The sequence below is a fragment of the Maniola hyperantus genome, chromosome 26 (assembly GCF_902806685.2).
Source record: "Maniola hyperantus chromosome 26, iAphHyp1.2, whole genome shotgun sequence".
NCBI lineage: Eukaryota > Metazoa > Arthropoda > Insecta > Lepidoptera > Nymphalidae > Maniola > Maniola hyperantus.
This window is the reverse complement of record NC_048561.1, coordinates 7,248,220-7,269,835: the sequence shown is the minus strand read 5'-3', so window position 1 is coordinate 7,269,835 and position 21,616 is coordinate 7,248,220. Positions and strand designations below refer to the sequence as shown.

The 21,616-nt window shown below is 40.2% G+C and overlaps 1 protein-coding gene across 2 annotated transcripts in view; it reads right to left on the bottom strand.

Annotated features, from left to right (window-relative positions):
- Positions 1 to 21,616, bottom strand: part of sli (slit guidance ligand) — a 125,512-nt gene that overhangs the window by 44,478 nt on the left and 59,418 nt on the right. Inside the window, exons 2-5 of one of the 2 annotated variants that reach the window (XM_034982107.2) lie at positions 20,769 to 20,946; positions 4,776 to 4,847; positions 2,766 to 2,837; positions 2,254 to 2,325 (exon numbers count right to left, since the gene is read on the bottom strand). In XM_034982107.2, coding sequence (XP_034837998.1) covers positions 2,254 to 2,325; positions 2,766 to 2,837; positions 4,776 to 4,847; positions 20,769 to 20,920 — 368 coding nt within the window. In that variant the 5' untranslated portion in view covers positions 20,921 to 20,946. The remainder of the gene's footprint in view (positions 1 to 2,253; positions 2,326 to 2,765; positions 2,838 to 4,775; positions 4,848 to 20,768; positions 20,947 to 21,616) is intronic. The other variant, XM_069507653.1, reaches the window with a different exon arrangement.

Sequence of the window (21,616 nt, the reverse complement as noted above, 5' to 3'; positions counted from 1 at the left end):
CGGTTCGTATCCGTGATTCGCCGAAGTGGCCATCACACAAATACGTAGGTACATTCGATTCACATTTTTTCACGGATCCGTAAAATCACGGATAAGTGCACAAATGCCCTAAAGGTATAGTCCGCAACAGGTCGAGGATCGAGATAGCAACCAGAGTAAGAGGCGGGGGGACGCCCGCGCCCCGCAAACCCGCACTTGCCTGCACTGGGTTAGTGCGGTCCCTCCCCTATTGCCATTTCTACCTGTCGCGGCCTATACCAACCTTAGTTAGGCTGGTTGGTGACTAATAGCGATGATTTACCTAGCGATGCTATCTTCGACGACAGTGAGAGAAAAGGTTTTTGTTACTTAGTAGGGTTTTTTTTGATTAAAATAATAAATTTTCGATACTTATTTCAAAGTTCAACTTAAACTATACACATATTTTATTTACAACGATAAATTATATTTAACCTGTTTTTAGTATAGTTCTTACGCTAAAATTATCTTAATAACTAAATCTAGCTTACGCCTAGTTTATTTACAGTACACATAAAGCTAGTTTACCCGGGAAGCTCATCTTGTACCGTGGGGTAAGGAAGCCCATGAAATGAACCTATGGGTTTGTTAGACGGACGGTTTACCCCATTTGTGAATAAAAGAAACCAATAAAATAAAAGACAAAAAATAAACAAAGTTGACAGGACTAAAATTCTGCCTGTACTAAAAAGCCATTAAATGCAAAAAAAATAGGATCAGCCTAGCTGTCCAGCGCGGAAATGCAGCCAGTATTCTTGGCACCATTCCACTCGGGCATGATTTATATAGTATAGTATAAGACTAGCTTTAAGTTTTATTGTATTATTTTCATTTAAAAAAATTTATTTACCACCTAAAAATGTGAGAACTTACAAAAACTGATATTTCTGAATGAGAATGCTTAGGTTTTTAGTTAGATTTAGTTTGGTCTTACGTATCAAACTTTTATAGAAACATCCGTTTTTCTAAAATTCCATATGTTTTGGCGATAATTTTTAAACCATTGTTTGCATTTAAAGGCTTTTTAAGTAAAGGACGGCAGAAAATATGTCATCGCGGTTAAAGGCGCTTAAAATTAATAAATTTTTCGTAGTTATTATTACGTGGCTATACAAAGTAACAAAAACAACAATTGAGCTATAAAACGCGCTTTACCTTTCAGTTATTCGGGTAAGTGGGTAAAATCATTAAGTACTCAACAAAAAAATGAGCACTGTGATAGTTAATTGTAAATGCAATTGTCAGGTAATTTAAGGTGCTATTTTTATCACTTCTTTCAACGAGTTTTTAATTTTTTCAATTCAATTCTATTTTTTCAGTCCAGTATTTTTGTAATCGTTATCTTTTCTTTTATTCACAAACAATTAACCCATTTCAAAGACGTTTTTGGACCAGCGAAGGGTACAGGCAAATTAATACAGTTTAGATGTTGGTATGAGTTGATGGGTAGTAGTAATTAATGTTTGGAAGAGAAAGAACCCACTAAGCAGGGGTAACTGGGGGTAACAGGGGGTAACTGCGAAGCGGGGTAACGGGTATTATGAGATTCAAGCACCGGGGTACCTACAGACGGCCTGTGGTCGAATTTGAAAACAAAACCAAAACTTTTAAAAAATATAGCTCTACCAACTAATTTTGATACTTGGTTTCGAAATTCGACCAGTAAATGCTGTGAATTGTTGTTTTGGCGATTCAATTATAGTTAAACTTTAATTTAATTTTGTCTATCTAGAATCTTTATAGAAATGAAAAACACTCAGGTATAACTTAAGGTGGATAAGTGTTATCTCACATAAACAATATTAATATAGTACGCGGCAGAACATAATGTACATCGTCCTTTAGAATGACATTTCAGCTTTGTAGAGCGTTGTCTTTGTCACTCATATTATGACGTTTATCGGTCTCAATGCCAGAGACAATGCTATACAAATCCGCCATCTCTTTCTAAAGGTCGATGTACCTTATTTTGGCCGCACACTGTAGTAATTAATTTTAATTAAAGTAAAACATCAAAGTTTTAATTAGAGTTCAAAGTCCAAAGTTTAAAAATCAAGCAAATCAAAATCTTTTGTGGCAGATCAAAATCATTGAAACCATGGAAAACTAAATACTTAGGAATGCCTTATATTGTTTTTTAATCGCTTCAAAACCCTAAACCACGGCATTATCGGAAGGTGAGTTTGCGGGTATACCACACCATTGGCCGGGGGACATCCCATACCAACTACTCACAAACGCTGCAGGTGCCTCAACCTCACAAACAGGCCGTCAGCCAAGTGGCCCAGACGGTTATTGCTCAGTTTCCTGCAAATTCAAAACAATACACAGTGCGACAAGGATCTTTTGGCACATGGCCAAAATTGGAACTAACACCGCCATCTTGTGAATGTAGTGTTCTATGATGTAGAATACACAAGGAAAAACCACCTTATTTTGTATATATTTTGTGTTATTATCCACTATGTTCCAAGTGCAGGTGGTGATAAAAACCCACCAAATTGGGAACCTCCTCCTTTTTTGTAAGTCGGTCAAAAAACTTGAGAATATTCGAAATATTGAAATTTTTATTAAAATATAAACAAAATAAGGCAGGATTCCCTTGTGTACAATACTACACTACAAAGTCATCCCGTGCGTCGAATCATCCCTAGGATTGGTCAATTTTAAATTTCGAACAGATACATCAGTGAATAGAGTAATTTTATCAGGGCGTATTTTAATAAATAGGTATATTTGTTACTTACAGGCGTTCAAGTGTATTTAGCTCCAGGAAGGCATCTCGTTCTATTGTGTGGATTTGGTTTTCAGATAATTGCCTGTAATAGAAAAAAAAATTGAATTAAATTCTTTATAGTTTCTGGTTATACGATCATCTTTAAGCCATATTTTACTTGCAATATTTAATTTCTGTTTAAAGATCAGTAACACATTAGGCGTGGCCAAAAAGTTAAATTTGAACACCACAAAAAAGTAAATCGAGTTAAATAAAACCGGTCATGTCCGAGTCAGACTCGCACAGGAAGGGTTCCGTACCATCGTACTTTTTAATTATTTTTAATTTGTAATTCGTACTTTTTCGACATTTTGCACGATAAATCAAAAACTGTTATGCATAAAAATAAACAAAAATCTGTTTTAGAATGGATAGGTGTATAGCCCTTTCATGTGATACCCAGTATAGTAATCTTACTTTAAACGTTGAAAATACTAATTATTTGTTCATGAACACATTTTAATTTTTTTTTGTGATGTAACCACAAATGCATGGTTTTCAGATTTTTCATCTTACTTTTGCTATAAGATCTACCTACCTGCCAAATTTTATGATTCTAGGTCACCGGAAAGTACCCTGTAGGTTTCTCGACAGACAACGAAGTGATCCTATAAGGGCTCCTTTTTAACCGACTTCATTTCCTTTTGAGGTGTGAAACCCTAAAAACAGGCTAAATTGAGAACCCCCTTTTTTGGAAGACGGCTTAAAATGTAACTTCAACTGTTTCTGTTTCAACTTATTCTGTTTTTTTTTTTTTTTTTTTAAATATTACAATAAAACTTAAAGCTAGCCTTATCTGTTATTCTGTTACATGCAACCACTCCTGTAAATGCTTTTATCCAATAACTTAGTTTAGTAGTAGCTAAGTTAAGTTTGTAGTTAGTCAGGAAAGCCCGTACAATAAGTAATAGTGAGTCATACGCCACGTGGCAATGGCCCCGTAACTAGGAAATTATTAAATCGATTCGTGTTTACATTCAGTACGTAGAGTAGGCGTCGATTCTGATGTCTTTAGAGTATATCTGCATCTTTTTACGGCGATCACATTTTATAGATACATTTATCAGCCTGTTTGTTTATAAGTGTCGTAGTTTGTGTTAAATTAATGTATTGTGTGTGTTCCTAATAAATAAAATAAATAAATAAATAAATTACGCACTGCACTTCCGTCATCCGAGTTCTATCCGTCATCCGTGAGAATACCAGCGATTATCTACGACATAATATGTCATAAGCTCCCATACATAACAAAAGGAACGTATTTTCACGGACTCGGATCCCAAAGGAACCCTTATAGGATTACTGTGTTGTCTGTCTGTCTATCCGTCTGTCTGTCGTGTCTGCCAAGAAAACCTATAGGGTATTCCCGTTGACCTATAATGATGAAATTTGACGGATAGGTAAGTCTTATAGGACAAGTAAAGGAAAAATCCAAAAACGTGGTAACATCACAAAAAAAATGTGTTCATGAACAGATTAATTAATTAGTATTTTCAACTTTCTTTACTTGTACATTCTAAAACAGATTTTTATTTGTTTTTGCGCATAATGGTTTTTGATTTATCGTGCAAAATGCCATCAGGATTGGTACCAGCCCTACTAATATTATAAATGTGAAAGTGTGCCAGTCTGTCTGTCCGACTGCTAGCTTTTCACGGCCATCCAGTTTAATTATTACATATATTGTACATCGAACTTTAGAAAGGGATTTCGGCTTCGTAGAGCATTGTCTCTGTCACTCATACCTGTGTGACGTTTTGTCAGTCTCGACGACAGAGACAACGCTCTACGAAACTTATCGATTTGCAGAGGTCGGTACAATATTTTCTGCCGGGTATTGTACAAAAATAGCTTGCATCCCGGGCTAGGACATTGGTTACTTTGATCCCGGAAAATTAAAAAGTTCCCACGGGATCTTTAAAAACCTAAATCCACGCGGACGAAGTCGTGGGCTTTATTTAATTCTCTAAAGTGTACTTACAATATTTTGAGGTCCTTCAAGTTCTGGAAGTCACTCTGGAATATGATGCTGATGTTGTTGCCTTGCAGGTCTCTGGAACAAAGATAAGGATTGATGATACAACGCATTGATTCTCGGCCTCCTTATCGAGGGTCCGGGGTTCGATCCCAGGCACGCACCTCTAACTTGTCGGAATTGTGTGCATTTTAAGCATTTAAGTATATCACTTGCTTTGACGGTGAAGGAAAACATTGCGAGGGAACCTGCATGCCAGAGAGTTTCTCATAATTATATTATTCTCAAAGGTGTGTGAAATCTGCCAATCCACACTTGGTCAGCGTGGTGGACTATGCCGAAACCTTTCTCATTGTTGAGGTCTAAGTTTGAGCGCACTTGCCTAGAAGATGCCTATTCACTCTTGCCTTGAATGTATCTAAGTTATACGTGGCGGAAAACACCGCTCCTTAGCGGATCGTATCAGAAACGTTAAGCAAAAACGTTTTGTGCGAATAGATTGAATGTCGATTACAATAAGGATGCCAAAGCTCACAATTGTCCGCTTTTCTGTGGTGACTTGTGCGGTATTTAAACTATTATATTTCAGATATTAGTTGACGTTAGTTGCTCTACGAGGAGCAGTAAAGGTTTTGACTTTTGAAATCGGTTACCCATCCACATGACAGTTAAGTACTGCTTATTTAACCGTGCTTGTTAAGATGAGTTTACACAAATCGAGTTAAAACTACTTTTTTTTTTTTTTTTTTTTTTAATTATTACTACAATAAAACTTAAAGCTAGCCTTATCTAATTACTATATAAATCATGACCGCGTGGAATGGTGCCAAGAATACTGGCTGCATTTCCGCGCTGGACAGCCAGGCTGATCCGTTGCGCAAAAAATGAGCCAGCCCTTCTGTCACCAGATGAGGCTATTAATCGCGGTGAAATGTCTCGTAAAAAATTTTTAGCACTAAGACTCCATGGCCCCAGGGTCTCCACGGCAAACGGCACAAAAATGTTAAAATCCATTGATATTCTCACAATTTTAAAAAATTAGTAAGTGCAAGTATCAAGACCCATTAGTCTAATAGCCCGCGTCCCCTTTACCCCGCGCAGTGTGGAATGTAATTCACTTATGCGAAGCGAAGTGTTTCAAGTGTTCTAAGTGATCGACGCCGCAGTTAACTTGAGAGCCACTTTGCTCTAGCTACTACATATTCATAGTTCAAACTTCGTACAAGTTATTAGTGTAATATAGCTATAGGCTAAAATTATTTATGGGGTAAAATGTTTCGAACATCAGGGGGTAAAATTCTTTGTGGGGTAAACGATGTCGTAATGTAAAAACCAGGTAAAGATCGTTCGTTAGTAAAATAATAGGGTTTTATAACTACAGGCCAAGTGGCCTGTAGTTATAAAATGACGAGATATAAGTATATAGTGATAGTTTATTGGGATTTTTATTCATTTTTAAAACAATTAATTACTAACGTCAAGCTGTACGGAAAGCAATTAATGACGTCACATGGCGTAAACGACAAATATTTTTTAATTTTTTAACATAGAAAATATTTTCCCGCAGAAATCACTTTTTTGTGATAATTTTTTTTTGAAATCGTTGTTTATGGATTGTGACGTCATTATTCGTATCTTGCGTATAGCGTTCATGTTAAAATAAAAAAAACCGGCCAAGTGCGAATCAGACTCGCGCACTGAGGGTTCCGTACTACAGGCGTATTTTATTGACATTTTGCACGCTAAATCAAAAACTACTTACTAGATCTCGTTCAAACCAATTTTCGGTGGAAGTTTGCATGGTAATGTACATCATATATTTTTTTTAGTCTTATCATTATCTTATTTTAGAAGTTACAGGGGGGGACACATTTTATTACTTTGAAAGGGTCTCTCGCGCAAAATATTCAGTTTAGAAAAAAATTATATAAGAAACCTCAATATCATTTTTGAAGACCTATCCATAGATACCCCATACGTATGGGTTTGATGAAAAAAAAATTTTTGAGTTTCAGTTCTAAGTATGGGGAACCCCCAATTGTTTTTTTTTTGTGAAAATCTTAATGCTGTTCACAGAATACATCTACTTACCAAGTTTCAACAGTACAGCTCTTATAGTTTCGGAAAAAAGTGGCTGTGACATACGGACGGACAGACGGACAGACGTGACGAATCTATAAGGGTTCCGTTTTTGCCATTTGGCTACGGAACCCTAATAAACATGATTTTTGAAATTATTCTCTTTAATAATGAATTCTAGCCCCATAAACTACCGTTATACTAAAAAATCACTTCATTTTATTACCCTAGACCCTATTCGGCGCGTTTTTTTGAAGATAAGGTACCTGTACATAATATTGTGTAAGATACAAGATGTTTTACATTTCTTTCCAAACGTTTTACAATTATCGTAATTTAGAGCTATTTGCCTGCAATAAAACAGTAATAAAACGGTATCGAGTGTCCTAATTCGGCATTGACGGTAATCAAAATAAATTACTGACGATTGAGTCGTAATTGTGACTGCCAGCTGGTCCAAGATGCACAGGGTTGTAATCAGATCTTATAGCTGACATTTGGGGAAAAATCTGAAAACCGTGAATTTGACTACAGTTCTAGACCCTATTATAGACCCATTCCCCTAACAGTAGTGCAATATAAATTAGCTGCGAGTAATTAAATATCGATATAAATGACACCACTAGATGGTGGTATTATAATTAATTCGTTTTATTAATTAACACCCGAGATTAAGTGTTAGGTAACTATCTTTTTATGATTTATAATTGGCATTCGGAAATGGCTTGATAGACACAAAGACAGACGGGAATAAATTCATATTAAGTATAGTCCGAAATTCCTCAGTGCTTGAAGACCAAAGTCTTCGAACAGTGCGTGTTGCCAGTGATGACATATGGATCCGAGACATGGTCGCTAACTATGGGCCTCATAAGAAAGCTCAGAGTCACTCAGCGGGCGATGGAGAGAGCTATATGCGGAGTTTCTCTACGTGATCAATGAGGAAATGAGGAGATCCGTAGGAGAACTAGAGTAACCGACATAGCTCAACGGGTTGCGAAGTTGAAGTGGCAATGGGCAGGGCACATTCGAAAAACCGAAAGACGTTGGGGTCCCAAGGTGCTGGAGTGGCGACTCGCACAGGAAAGCGCAACGTTGGAAGACCCCCACTAGGTGAACAACCGCCAATACTTTGACATGACAGTTGTCACATAGAGTTAAAATGGGGAGTGAGTTCTCATTTTGTACGAACTATACCTAAGTGCTGATAAACTTGTGCATTCACTTGTAATGAGCATTCGTGCGAATGTTACATCACAGAAGAATACGAGAACATTTTAGCGAGCATTCTATCGAGCGTTCTGGCGAGCATTCTAGCGAACACACGCGACCGTCAAGTCTGACATCTTCATGAAGAATAGACGAGCATTCGCTAGAATGCTCAAGATGTTCGTAGCAATATTTGGCTCTATGCTTGGCTCGGCTCGTTGTTCAGTTCGACAAAAATAAAAACGGCGAATGTTCGATGTTCTGTTACAAGTGAATGCTCAAGTTTATCAGCACCTTTACACGAATCGCGCTGTAATCTGAGAAGTAGTAATTTATCACAGGCATTACGTAGGTCCATAACTTTAGCGCAATGCTAACTCGCAAGCTGTGAGAAACAGAGAAACTTGGCGCGTTTCAACGAAACACACCACACGTACTGAAGTTATGAGTTGTACACTGTGAACGCGCGTGGTCTGTTTGTGAGATGCCGAATATGCATTGTGAATGCTGCTGTCCCACTGTCGACGTAGAAGCGACTAGAAACGTACAGTACCTTTAGAAAGAGATCGCGGTTTTGTAGAGCTTTGTCGTTGCGTGTCGAGCGTTGAGACCGACAAAATATCACATCACAGCTTTTTACTAGGCTATCACAGCTTTTTTACTAGGCTATCACAGCTTTTTTACTAGGCTATCAAAGCGTTTTTACTAGGTTATCAAAGCTTTTTTACTAGGCTATCAAAGCTTTTTACTAGGCTGTCACAGCTTGTTTACTAGGCTATCACAGCTTTTTTACTAGGCGATCACAGCTTTTTACTAGGTTATGACAGCTTTTTTACTAGGCTATCACAGCTTTTTTACTAGGCTATCACAGCTTTTTACTAGGTTATCACAGCTTTTTACTAGGTTATCACAGCTTTTTTACTAGGCTATCACAGCTTTTTTACTAGGCTATCACAGCTTTTTTACTAGGCTATCACAGCTTTTTTACTAGGCTATCACAGCTTTTTTACTAGGCTATCACAGCTTTTTTACTAGGCTATCACAGCTTTTTACTAGGCTATCACAGCTTTTTTACTAGGCTGTGAAAGCTTTTTTACTAGGTTATCACAGCTTTTTTACTAGGTTATCAAAGCTTTTTTACTAGGTTATCACAGCTTCTTTTAGCATCAGGCGTGCCGTAATCATGCATTACCTAAATACTGTGACTATGCTAGATCGTTAAATGTAATTCCAGATTTTTACATGTAAAAGATTCGACTTTTATCGCCATTTTGGAACCGGATGCAACTAAAGGCGATATAGCAAGTAAAATATGAGTCGATGACCATACGAGTCTACTATAAAGGCAATATGGGCGATAAAGTGCATGTTTTATAACTTTATAGCTGCACTAAACTGCACCATGTTTTACGTGGATTCAAGAACTTCAATGAGATTAAGACATTTCAATACAGTGTTTATTTTTGGTATCCTCTGGTGTAGCGATTCTGATTCATAAATACTTAATTCAAATCCATACTTCCATTATATTTCTAAGATATATAGAGGGATGGGTTGCAATCAGTGGCGTGCAGCTCATAGAAGCATAAACGCACTGCTTACCCTCATTGTAAGAAATCAATGCTTACTTTTTCATTATAACCTGCCGTAAAACAAGTTCATACCTAAATGCATACCCTGGCTTAAACTCCTGTGCACGCCACTGGTTGCAATGCAGACATAATATATTGGCGCAGGTTAGTCTGTGTGCCCCGGAGAGATACGTGGAGCGCCCTATTTCACCCCATTAGGGGTTGAATTTTCAAAAATCCTTTCTTAACGGATGCCTACGTCATAATAGCTATATGCCTTTCAGCCCGATCCGTCCAGTAGTTTGAGCTGTGCGTTGATAGATCAGTCAGTCAGTCAGTCACCTTTTCCTTTTTGCACTAGTGCGGAAAAGCGTTAATTATTTTTCGTTGAGAATCGTTTAATTCGTACTCACGTGGAAGAGGGGAAACTTCTTGAACTATTAGAGGTACGCTATCTGGCCGAAACTTCGCGGTAATTAATTTCAGTCTAGTAGCGCACAAGTGCTAAAATCCATTCTGATATTATAAATGCGAAAGTGTGCCTGTCTGTCTGTCTGTCAGCTAGTCTTTCACGGCCCATCCGTTCAACCGATTTTGACGAAATTTGGCACAGCGATAGCTTGTATCCCGGGATTCCCGGGACCTTCCCCAGGATTTAATGTCGAGGGGTCGTATCTCCGTAGGGATAAAAAGTATATCCTTATATAGGCTACTTTCTATTCCGGAAAATCAAAGTTGCCAAAAATCCACGCTAGACGCTAGTAAATAATGTGCACAAATGTACTGAAAAGCAACCGCTTCTCTTCTCAGCACGAATACTAATAAAACGAGCATCTTCAAACTCACTCGGAGCAATTAGACTAACTTAGACCAGAACATGACTAGAATTGAACGACTAAGCACGGCCCACGGGTCTGGCTTAGACCATAGTTTATTGCTAATTCTAATCAGCATGTAGTCCCGTTATCCTCGTTAACGGGGACATCGCGATTTGAATAAAATTATTAAAAACTTATCCCGTTGTCCCCGTTGTCATTTCCGTTTAACGGGGACATCGGGATTTGAATAAAATTATTAAAAACTAATCCCGTTGTCCCCGTTGTCATTTCCGTTTAACGGGTACATCGGGATTTGAATAAAATTATTAAAAACTTATCCCGTTGTCCCCGTTGTCAATTCCGTTTAACGGGGACATCGGGATTTGAATAAAATTATTAAAAACTTATCCCGTTGTCCCCGTTGTCATTTCCGTTTAACGGGGACAAGGTACTCACGACACAGGACTACCTAGACTGGGTACCATCAGACAATGTAAAAATTGACAAAACTGTTATGTTCAATAAATATTTTTCATTTTATCATATTCCGCATCACGTTAGCCAAGTGCGAACTGTGGGTTGATATACTATATGTCACAAACCACCTTTCAAACAAAAAGAAAACTAAATCAAAATCGGTTCATTCGTTTAGGAGCTACAATGCCACAGACAGACAAACACACGTCAAACTTATAACACACAACCCTCTTTTTGGGTCGGGGGTTAGTAAAATAGGTACACAATACCCTCAAGTTTCTCCGCGTAAGTTTCATGATTGGTCAGTCTTTTATTTTCCGGCATAATTCTAATTTTACAAATGCGAAAGTGTGTTTGACTGTCTGTCTGTCCGTCTGTCTATCTGTCTGTCTGTCTGCTAGCTTTTCATGGCCCATCCGTTCAACCGATTTTGATGAAATTTGTTACAGAGATAGCTTGCACTCCGGGGAAGGACATAGGCTACTTTTGATCCCGGAAAATTAAAGGGTTCCCACGGGATTTTTAAAAACTAAATCCACGCGTACGAAGTCGCGGGCATCAATAAATATCCTTCCGCAGAATGCAAGCTATCTCTGTACCACGTTCAAAATTTGGATTTTTGGTGAATTTCGAGCGAAATCCATCACGTTTTCAGGTGAAATACTATCAAAGGAAGATAAAAAAGATAAAACCCGTGCAATCTGTATTGTGCGCTGCGCTGGCGGGGCGCCAGCGCGCAATGCGGGGCGCGGACAATTTCATTTACGTTTCGGGCCGCGCTTGCCTTTTATTGAACGTGTAACGGCTAATTGAACTGCTATTTCCATGTGGATACATCCATGGAGCCTGAGAAATTATATTTATATACACTATAACCAATTATAAATTACTTGACCAATTATAAAATGCTCGCGACTTCGTCTGCGTGGACTTCACAAATTTTAAATCCCTATTTTACCCTCTTAGGGGTTGATTTTTCGAAATTCCTTTCTTAGCGAATGTTTACATCATAATAGAAGAAAGAAAGAAGAAAGAAAGAAAACTTTTATTTGATCACAATACTACAATAAACCTTAAAAGCTAATTAAGTCAATCTACATAATTAAACTGATAACAAAAAATTATAATAATAAAAAATACTACCTATATATATACGAGTACGTGTGACCAAATATAGGTCACACCAAAAATAGCTATCTGCATGCCAAATTTCAGCCCGATCCGTCTAGCTCAGTCTAGCTAGTGAAACTCAGCCGGGTAGCCGGTATCATCACTATAACCTATAAATTACTTGACCGATTATAAAATGGCGCCGAGACGTGGACACTGACAGTTGGCCTTGTCCACAAGTTCAAAGTCGCTCAGCGTGCTATGGAGCGAGCTATGTTGGGTTGCTCTCTGAGGGACAAAATCCGTAACGAGGAAATCCGTCATAGCTCAACGAATTAGCCAGCTGAAGTGACAGTGGGCAGGCCACGTCTGGCCACTGTGGCAGACGTGTTTTGGAGTGGAGACCGCGTATCAGCAAGCGCAGTGTCGGACAACCTCCTAACCCGCTGGAATGACGACCTTAAGAAGGTAGCGGGAAGTGGGTGGATGAGGAAGGGAGAGGATCAACCCACCACCTCCCTTGGCTCCACCAACCTCGCGGTTATATGGGGCGAAACGCGGGAGGGCGCCCGTTTGGTACTTACTCGGTGGCTCTTTCCCGGGGCGTCTTCTTGACTCCCTACAAATTCTTCCTATCCTTTCCTTGCCCCTTTTTGTCTATCTCCCTTTTCTGGGGCAGACGTACACAAAACGCAGATCCCCGCGTGCCCCGCGGTCCGGATCCTTCCTCAAGCACCCACTGGTCCACGATCACGGTCCGAGCTGTTCCGCCTCTTGTGCCAGTGATGCGCGAACTCCCGTAGCTTGCCGAAGTTTTTCGCCGAAACAACGACGTCCTGGTAGTAAACTGGACCCTCTTCCTCGCGAACAATCCCGTCCAGCAGGGCGCACCGGAGGTCCTCATACAGTGCACACTCCCACAAGACGTGGTGGAGGTCCTCCTCCGCCAGTCCGCACAAGCATGCCCCACTCTCCACGAGATACATGTCTCGCAGAGGATCGTGTGTGGTGGCGGGCTCTTGGGAAGGCCTATGTCCAGCAGTGGACGCAAACAGGCTGATTGACTGAGACACCCAACATAGGCCAACTGTCAGTGTCACGTGTCCAGCTGCGCGATTGCGGGAGAATGACAGCTACAATGTCTCGATCGCAATCATGTCTGATTGGTTGACGCCCGCTCAATATTGGCTACAATGCATTGTTGCAACAAGAATCGCACAAATTCAGCCAATCAGAACAATTGAGATTGTTTTAGACAATCGCCCTACAGTTCCTCTGGTGCTGCAAAATCAAAGAAAGATAGGGCTACTTTATACCTGCGTTAAATACTTCGAAGCTTCAACGTTTTCTTACAAGTTGCCTAAGTAACTGTCGTGAACTGCGCCAAATATTACATTACAAGCTTTAGTATTATCGTGAGCATTTAAAATCGTTTCATGTTTGAGGGTTATAGGTTGTATTCTAGTCTAGGTTTAGTATGCAGGTCTAGACGGAACCAATAAACTCGACGATGGAGATAAGCGACACGTTTTATGAGTTGCCGTTGTTTTTATTGACTGAACGCAAGAGGAATTCCACTTGAACTCAACTCAGATAAATATGTATAGTCCTCATCGATTCTTCTTTATTATATTTTTTAACTAGCTTATGTTCTCGACTTCGTCCGCGTGGACTACACAAATTTTGAATCCCTATTTCCCCCTTTAAGGGTTGAATTTTCAAAAATCCTTTCTTGGCGGATGCCTACGTCATAATCGGCATGGCAACTTTCAGCCCAATCCGTCCAGTAATTTGGGCTGTGCCTTGATAGATCAGTCAGTCAGTAAGTCAGTAAGTCAGTCAGTCAGTTTATAGAAGATAAAGATAATATCGTGAGCATTTAGTCAGGTTGTAAACCACGTTTGAGGGTTATGGGTTGTATTCTAGTCTAGGTTTAGTATGCAGGTCTAGACGGAACCAATAAACTCGACGATGGAGATAAGCGACACGTTTTATGAGTTGCCATTGTTTTTATTGACTGAACGCAAGATTAATTTTCCGAGGAATTTCACTTGAATTCAAGTCAGATAAAATATAGTTTCATCAATTCTTTTTATTTTTTCTCTACTCTTAATAACGACGACCTCCCTGGCGCAGTGGTAAGCGTTGTGATATTAGTGGGAGGTTCCGGATTCAAATCCTGTCAGGGATTTGGAATTTTATAATTTCTAAATGTCTGGTCTGGTCTGGCTGGCTTCGGCCGTGGCTAGTTACCACCCTACCGACAGAGCCGTGCCGCCGCGATATATATTGGTATTTATTAGAATAGAAGAGAATATATTATTTTTATTAAGGTAAACTTTTATCATCATCATGATCAACCCATCGCCCGCTGACTACAGAGCACGGGTCTCCTCTCAGAGTGAGAAGGTTTTGGCCATAGTCTACCACGCTGGCCATGTGCGGATTGGTAGACTTCACACATTTGAGAACATTATGGAGAACTCTCAGGCATGCAGGTTTCCTCACGATGTTTTCCTTCACCGTTAAAGCAAGTGATATTTAATTAATTAAAATGCACATAACATCGAAAAGTTAGAGGTGCGTGCCCGGGATCGAACCCCCGACCTCCGATTAGAAGGTAGACGTCCTAACCACTAGTCTATCACAGTATGTGTATAGTCTCATAGATTATTCTTTATTTTATCTCTACGTACCTACGAGATATTTATTAAAATAAAAATGAAAATGAAAATCTTTTTTATTCGTATAAACTTTTACAAGTGCTTACGAATAGTCGGATGCATCTACCACTGGTTCGGAATGCCTTTCCTGCCGAGAAGAACCAGCAAGAAACTCGGCGGTTGCTCTTTTCAAATATTTGATATAGGTACAAGATTATGCCATGTATTAAATAGTATTTGCAGTGTTGTGCGTTGCTGGAACGAGCTGCAGGTCAAATCCACGCTCTTTTATCATTTAGATAATCTTCAATTGTATAATATGCTTTTTTCAGGAGCATTTTTTAGGGGGTGAGGGGGTTAATAAATACCTCCATATCGTCTTAAAGCAATAAGCACCAGTAATAATAATGAAGTGCACGGTATTGGAGGGGCGCGAGTGCAACTTGGCAGGGTTCCCTAGTAAGTGAATTAAACTGCGAACTACGACTGAGTGGGAATCCAGTTCGTTGATAACTAACTAACTCTCAACTTTTGGCAACTGTAACGCTGAAGTGGATATTTTTTAAGATATTAACTAGAATAAATTATGACTCTAAATTTTTGAATTTATTCGAAACTAGAATATGCCCGAAACTTCGTCCGCGTGGATTTAGGTTTTTAAAATCCCGTGGGAACTTTTTGATTTTTCGAGATAAAATGTAGTCTATGTTCTTCCCTGGGTTGCAAGCTATCGCTGTACCAAATTTCGTCAAAATCGGTTGAACGGATGGGCCGTGAAAGGCTAGCAGACAGACAGACGGACTGACAGACAGACAGAAAGACACACTTTCGCATTTATAATATTAGTATGGATTTAGATTTAGAGCAAGGCACTGCCGCTTGGCGTCACGTAGCGCAGTGCAGCGCAAATGCGTTTGGACCCTAATTGAATTCTCTGTGGACCCTAATAAAGGTGCAAACAATGAACTGTAACGGTGCTGTCAGCTCATCTCTTGACAAATGGCGCTGACAAATACATCCTGACAAATAGGCGCCCCCAGCGGCAGCTCGTATTCACTGAGGGGAGGTGATATGAGTTCCGCGCGATTATACTAATTATCCTATTAACTTACTAAAAGCAGAAGACAGAAGGGCTGGCTCATTTTTTGCGCAACGGATCAGCCTGGCTGTCCAGCGCGGAAATGCAGCCAGTATTCTTGGCACCATTCCACGCGGTCATGATTTATATTGTAATTAGATAAGGCTAGCTTTAAGTTTTATTGTAATAATGAAAAATAAAAAACATTAAAAAAAAAAGTTAAAATAAAAAAGAATAGAGAATTAAAAAAAAAAAAAAAAAAAACTTACTGAAAAGGGTGTAAAAATAATAAGTAATTGTTATGGTAATTTTTTGAATCTAAATATCATCATCATTAACCGATAGACGTCCACTGCTGGACATAGGTCTCTTGTATGGACTTCCACACGCCACGGTCTTGCGCCGCCGACATCCAGGGACTCGTCTGATGTCGTCTGTCCACCGAGTGGGGGGGTCTTCCGGTGCGAGGTCGCCGTTCCAGCACCTTGGGACCCCAACGTGTATCGGTTGTACGAACTATGTGCCCTGCCCATTGCCACTTCAGCTTCGCAACCCGTTGAGCTATGTCGGTTACTCTAGTTCTCCTACGGATCTCCTCATTTCTGATTTGATCACATAGATAACTTACTTGGAAAGTTTTAAGTTTCTAGAACCAGCGATTTGGCCAATTCTTGTAAAGAATTCTGTCGTGGTATGCAACGCCTTTGTGCCTGTATGCAGCTCGCAGGTAATAAGAAGTATATCATTTTTGATAACGTCTCTACGAAGGAATTGCCGTGGGCTACACTTTGTGGTAGTAGGGGGACAATGCGTGAATATTTGTCTGGGATTATCTTAAATCCTAATAAAAAAAAGTTATGAAATAACTTTTTTCATAACTTTTTCATAACTTAGACGTCCACTGCTGGACATAGGTCTCTTGTAGGGACTTCCACACGCCACGGTCTTGCGCCGCCGACATCCAGGGACTCGTCTGATGTCGTCTGTCCACCGAGTGGGGGGGGGGGGGGGGGGGCGGTCTTCCGGTGCGAGGTCGCCGTTCCAGCACCTTGGGACCCCAAACGTCTATCGGTTGTACGAACTATGTGCCATGTCCATTGCCACTTCAGCTTCGCAACCCGTTGAGCTAGGTCGGTTACTCTAGTTCTCCTACGGATCTCCTCATTTCTGATTGCCTTTGTGCCTGTATGCAGCTCGCAGGTAATAAGAAGTATATCATTTTTGATAACGTCTCTACGAAGGAATTGCCGTGGGCTACACTTTGTGGTAGTAGGGGGACAATGCGAGAATATTTGTCTGGGATTATCTTAAATCCTAATCAAACATACCAAAGTTATTTCATATATCTCAAAAGTTATAAGACTCTGACAAACGGACAGACGGAAAAGTGTAAGTTCACTCAAGTAGACTCAGAGAGCTCGCTTCGCTCGGTCAACTATCTTATGCCCGCGACTTGGTCTGCGTGAACTACGTTGGACGCCTATTTTACCCCCTTAGCGTCATAATAGCTATATATATATTTTTTTAATTCAGATACAAGTTAGCCCTTGACTGCAATCTCACCTGGTGGTAAGTGATGATGCAGTCTAAGATGATAGCGGGCTAACCTGGAAGGGGCATAGCAGTTTTTGTTAAACCCATACCCCTTTGGTTTCTACACGGCATCGTACCGGAACGCTAAATCGCTTGGCGGCACGGCTTTGCCGGTAGGTTGGTAACTAGCCACGGCCAAAGCCTCCCACCAGACCAGACCAGAAATTTAGAAATTATGAAATTCCAAACCCCTGCCAGGAATCGAACCCCGGACCTCCCACTATTAAGACCACAACGCTCACCACTGCGCCAGGGAGGTCGTCACAATATGAATAGCAAAGTTCAGCACCATCCGTCTAGCGGTTTGAGCTGTGCCTTGATAGATCAGTCAGTCAGTCACCTTTTCCTTTTATTTATTCAGATATATCATGGGTAGAATATACCATATCTGCAATATTTCCTGGCCACCCTAGCCCTTTAAGTTTGAAGTGAGGTTTCAAGCTCGTTGGCCGCTGCGCCCGATCTACCTAGATTCTAGCCTTTAGGCGATACTTGAATAGACTCACACTACTTGCAGAAAAACCAGTTTTCACTGTACCCGACGACCTCTCTGGCGCAGTGGTAGGCGCTGTGGTCTTATTAGGAGGTCCCGCGTTCCATTCCTGGCAGGGATTTGGAATTTTATAATTTCTAAATTTCTGGTCAAGTCTGGTCATCTGGTGGGAAGCTTCGGCCGTGGCTAGTTACCATCCTACCGACATAGCCGTGCCGCCAAGCGATTTAGCGTTCCGGCACGATGCCGTGTAGAAATCAAAGGGGCATGGGTTTTTTAAAAACTGCCAAACCCCTTCCTTGCCCGCTTTTATCTTAGACTGCAACGTCACTTACCACCAGGTGAGATTGCAGTCCAGGGCTAACTTGTATCTGAATAAAAAAAAGTACCCAGTCCTAGCATAAGTTTGAAGCTTAGTTTTGGTTTACACTAGATTTCAACATGGGGTTATTCAAGGGGCGGATCAACTAATTCTTGAAAGGCCGGCATCGCATTGGCAGTTCTGGTGATGCAAATGTTCATGGGCGGCGGTAATCACTTAGCATCAGGTGACTGCTCGTTTGGTCGCTATTTTTATTTTAAAACAAAACAAGAATTTTAGCCATGTATCACCATCATCGTGATCAACCCATCGCCGGCTCACTACAGAGCACGGGTCTCCTCTCAGACTGAGAAGGGTTTTGGCCATAGTCTACCACGCTGGTCACGTGCGAATCGGCAGACTTCACACACCTTTGAGAACATTATGGACAACTCGCTCGCAAAAGTTAGATGCTTACTAAAATTTTATTTTATTTTTATTTTATTTAACAGGAAAACTTACAGCTAATATGAAAAAATGAATAGGTAAAAACAAAAGAAGATGAAAGCTAATGACAAGTTTTCACAGATAGAATAAACATAAGAATAACAAAAAAACTCGACTGGGGGAGAGAAAATTCAGGGAAAAGTAATAAAAAAAAACGAGATCTGGCCAACGAATTATTTAACTGAAGTATGAGCGTTAAAGAGTTCATTGGCCAGAGCTTTCCAAATAGGTCCAAATTATTGCCATTTTTACAAATTTTATTAAACGACGATTTTATTTTTAAAACAAAAATTGAACCCCAAAAAGCCGCAAAACACCATGGGACTCATTGAAGACAATATCATCACCACAATTTGCCCTACCGTGTATTATGGCTGCCCCATGGCAAGACTAACCTATACCGTCGTTTTATGGGGGCGGTTTTCCATTTTCCGGAGGTCGACTTCATGGTGTAATATTATGTTATGGGGAGTGCACAGAGCAGCTACGAATAGAGACATCGATAGTATAGGTAAATGAGATCGGCAAACACCCGTGTATTATCGGTACTGATTCTGAGCACAACCTAATTTTAGAGTATTCGCATCCTCTTCTTACTAATGTAATATGAAAAGAACAGACGCAGTTTGACAGTTTTAAATTTAATTTTTAGATGGTAAAACCCGTGATTTTAGCGCACAGTCGCGAGCCTACTGTTTAAAGTAGAGTCTTTAAATGTAAAGTTCATGTTCTGTCCCTTTTTACCATAGTTAAAAAGAAAAGGATGCAGATACTCTAAATTTAGTTTAGAGAAAGACAACGGAATCGGTGCCATTTGTCGCACTTAGACTTCGCGTACGTTAGTAGAAATATTTTTAAAAGAAGATCTATTAAAAGAAAAGGTAATTACAGCATAAAATTTTTTAAATAGGGTTTTAATATAAAACGAAGTTAAAAAGACACCTATTAGGTTAAGTTTGGGTAGGTACGTTCTATGTCAACTATTACTGAGCGGGCCCCAGAAAATGGGTTATCTGATAATTAAGAAAAAAATCCCAATACCGTGAATTTGTGATTACAAAAATGATTTTTTTAAAAAGAATATTAGCCAAGTTAATTGCTGACTAATATTCCCCTTTCCCCTCCAACTAAGCGTAAAGCTTGTGCTAGGAGTAGGTACGACAATAGTGCAACGGGCGGGGTTTGAACCGGCGACCGTTCGGTTTTCAGTCCGCTCCTTTAACCGTTGAGCTATCGAGGCTCCGAATCTGTGTCTGGATTGCTCTGTGCGTCTCATACTGAGCTCAATAAAGCAGGGGTGGCGTGTAATACAGTGTACGCAATAACTTGCCTCTTCCGCTCGGGAGACGTTCAAAACACAATATTGGGTTTATTGAATACGTATTTGTACCTAAATGCTACATTTCGGCTTCATTTTTGGCGAAAGAAAAATTGAGGAAACTTGTTTAGCTTTTGATGTGACCGCAACATTCAGGAAACTTACTAGGTATCTCAAGAATACCTTTAGATGTGTCCACACCGAAGATTTTTTTTTCGATATTAGGTAACTAGTGCGTGAAGCGATTGAAATTCGCAAACACCAGAATTTCAATCGTAAGGATGGTTTTAAACTAGCAAGTATGTGGAATCCAGTGGTAGAATTATGCAAACCAGGACACCATCGAACGACATCGAAAGTTAATAGTGACGTTGTGAGTGTATTTTGCCGGACAGCTCGTGAACATGATATGACTTTTGGAGTGAACTCTATGGCCTATGCCATATTGAGGATGCATCAACGGAAGCGAACAGAAAAGTTTGTTGCATTATCACATATAAGTAGATGTAGTTAGCATCTCCTAGATATAAATCAAATAAATGCTAAAAGAAAGACAGACGACGGTATCAGAATCCTAAAACACTCAAATAACGGTGAATTGGGTTTTCTAGTCGTTAACAAAAAGTTGCGGTATCCCAAATCTAGATTAAGCTTGATTAAACCAATCTATTGGGGAGTTATTTCCAGCAGTTGCACACGCAACTGTCGGCCGTTCTTTAGTGACAGTTCCAGAATCATAACAAGAAGCGAGGATAAATGTTGGAATAAAGTAGTAGACTCACAGTCGATGCGCGTCGGTGGGCAGTCGTCTAGGCGCATGCAGCAACGCCCTGTGCGCGCAGTCTGCCGCATTGGGACGGCACGAGCAAGCCCAGGGGCATGCGACAGCAGCACCGAGCAGCGCCACCAGCAGCAGCAGAATCGCGCGCCGCATGACTCCTTGTGCTGCGCTTAAGTCATCTGCAACAAATAACTCAATTTAAAATAATGTGCAACAAGTTTTTTTACCTGACTGCGGCGAAATCCAAAAAGATCATATAAATGTGACCTGTATGTATGTATGTCCATTCCTGTGTTCACTTGTAACTACTTAACGGTTCAACCGATTTTAAAAATGGTACGTCACTAGATTCGTCTTGAAGGTGCGAGTTTTGCTGGGTATTTACATAAAATTCTTATAAAATCAAAATGGCGGATTTCAGGCGATTAAATGTGCGGGCTTATACAGAATAGGTTATGATTTATCTTTCAAAATGTCGAAATAAATATCCAAGTACGGAACCTTCGGTGCGCGAGTTTGACTCGCACTTGGCCGGTTTTTATTCAGATAGATTCTATTTCTGTAATCATTTTAAGACAGTCGGACTGTAAATCATAAAAATAGCACTCGCGCCGTCCGAGTGCGATAACCTGTAAGTGCGGGTTCGATTCCGGAGCGCAGCTTATCTCAAGGAGCTCTGCGCTTTATCATAACGACTTGCAACTGCGCCGGGCTTGGGTAATAGCCATTAAAAGCGGAAATATTTTGTTTAAACACACCTGTACACTAAAATTGTGGTACATAAACCGGCCAAGTGCGAGTCAGGCTCGCGCATCGAGAGTTCCGTACTACAGTCGTATTTTTCGTCAT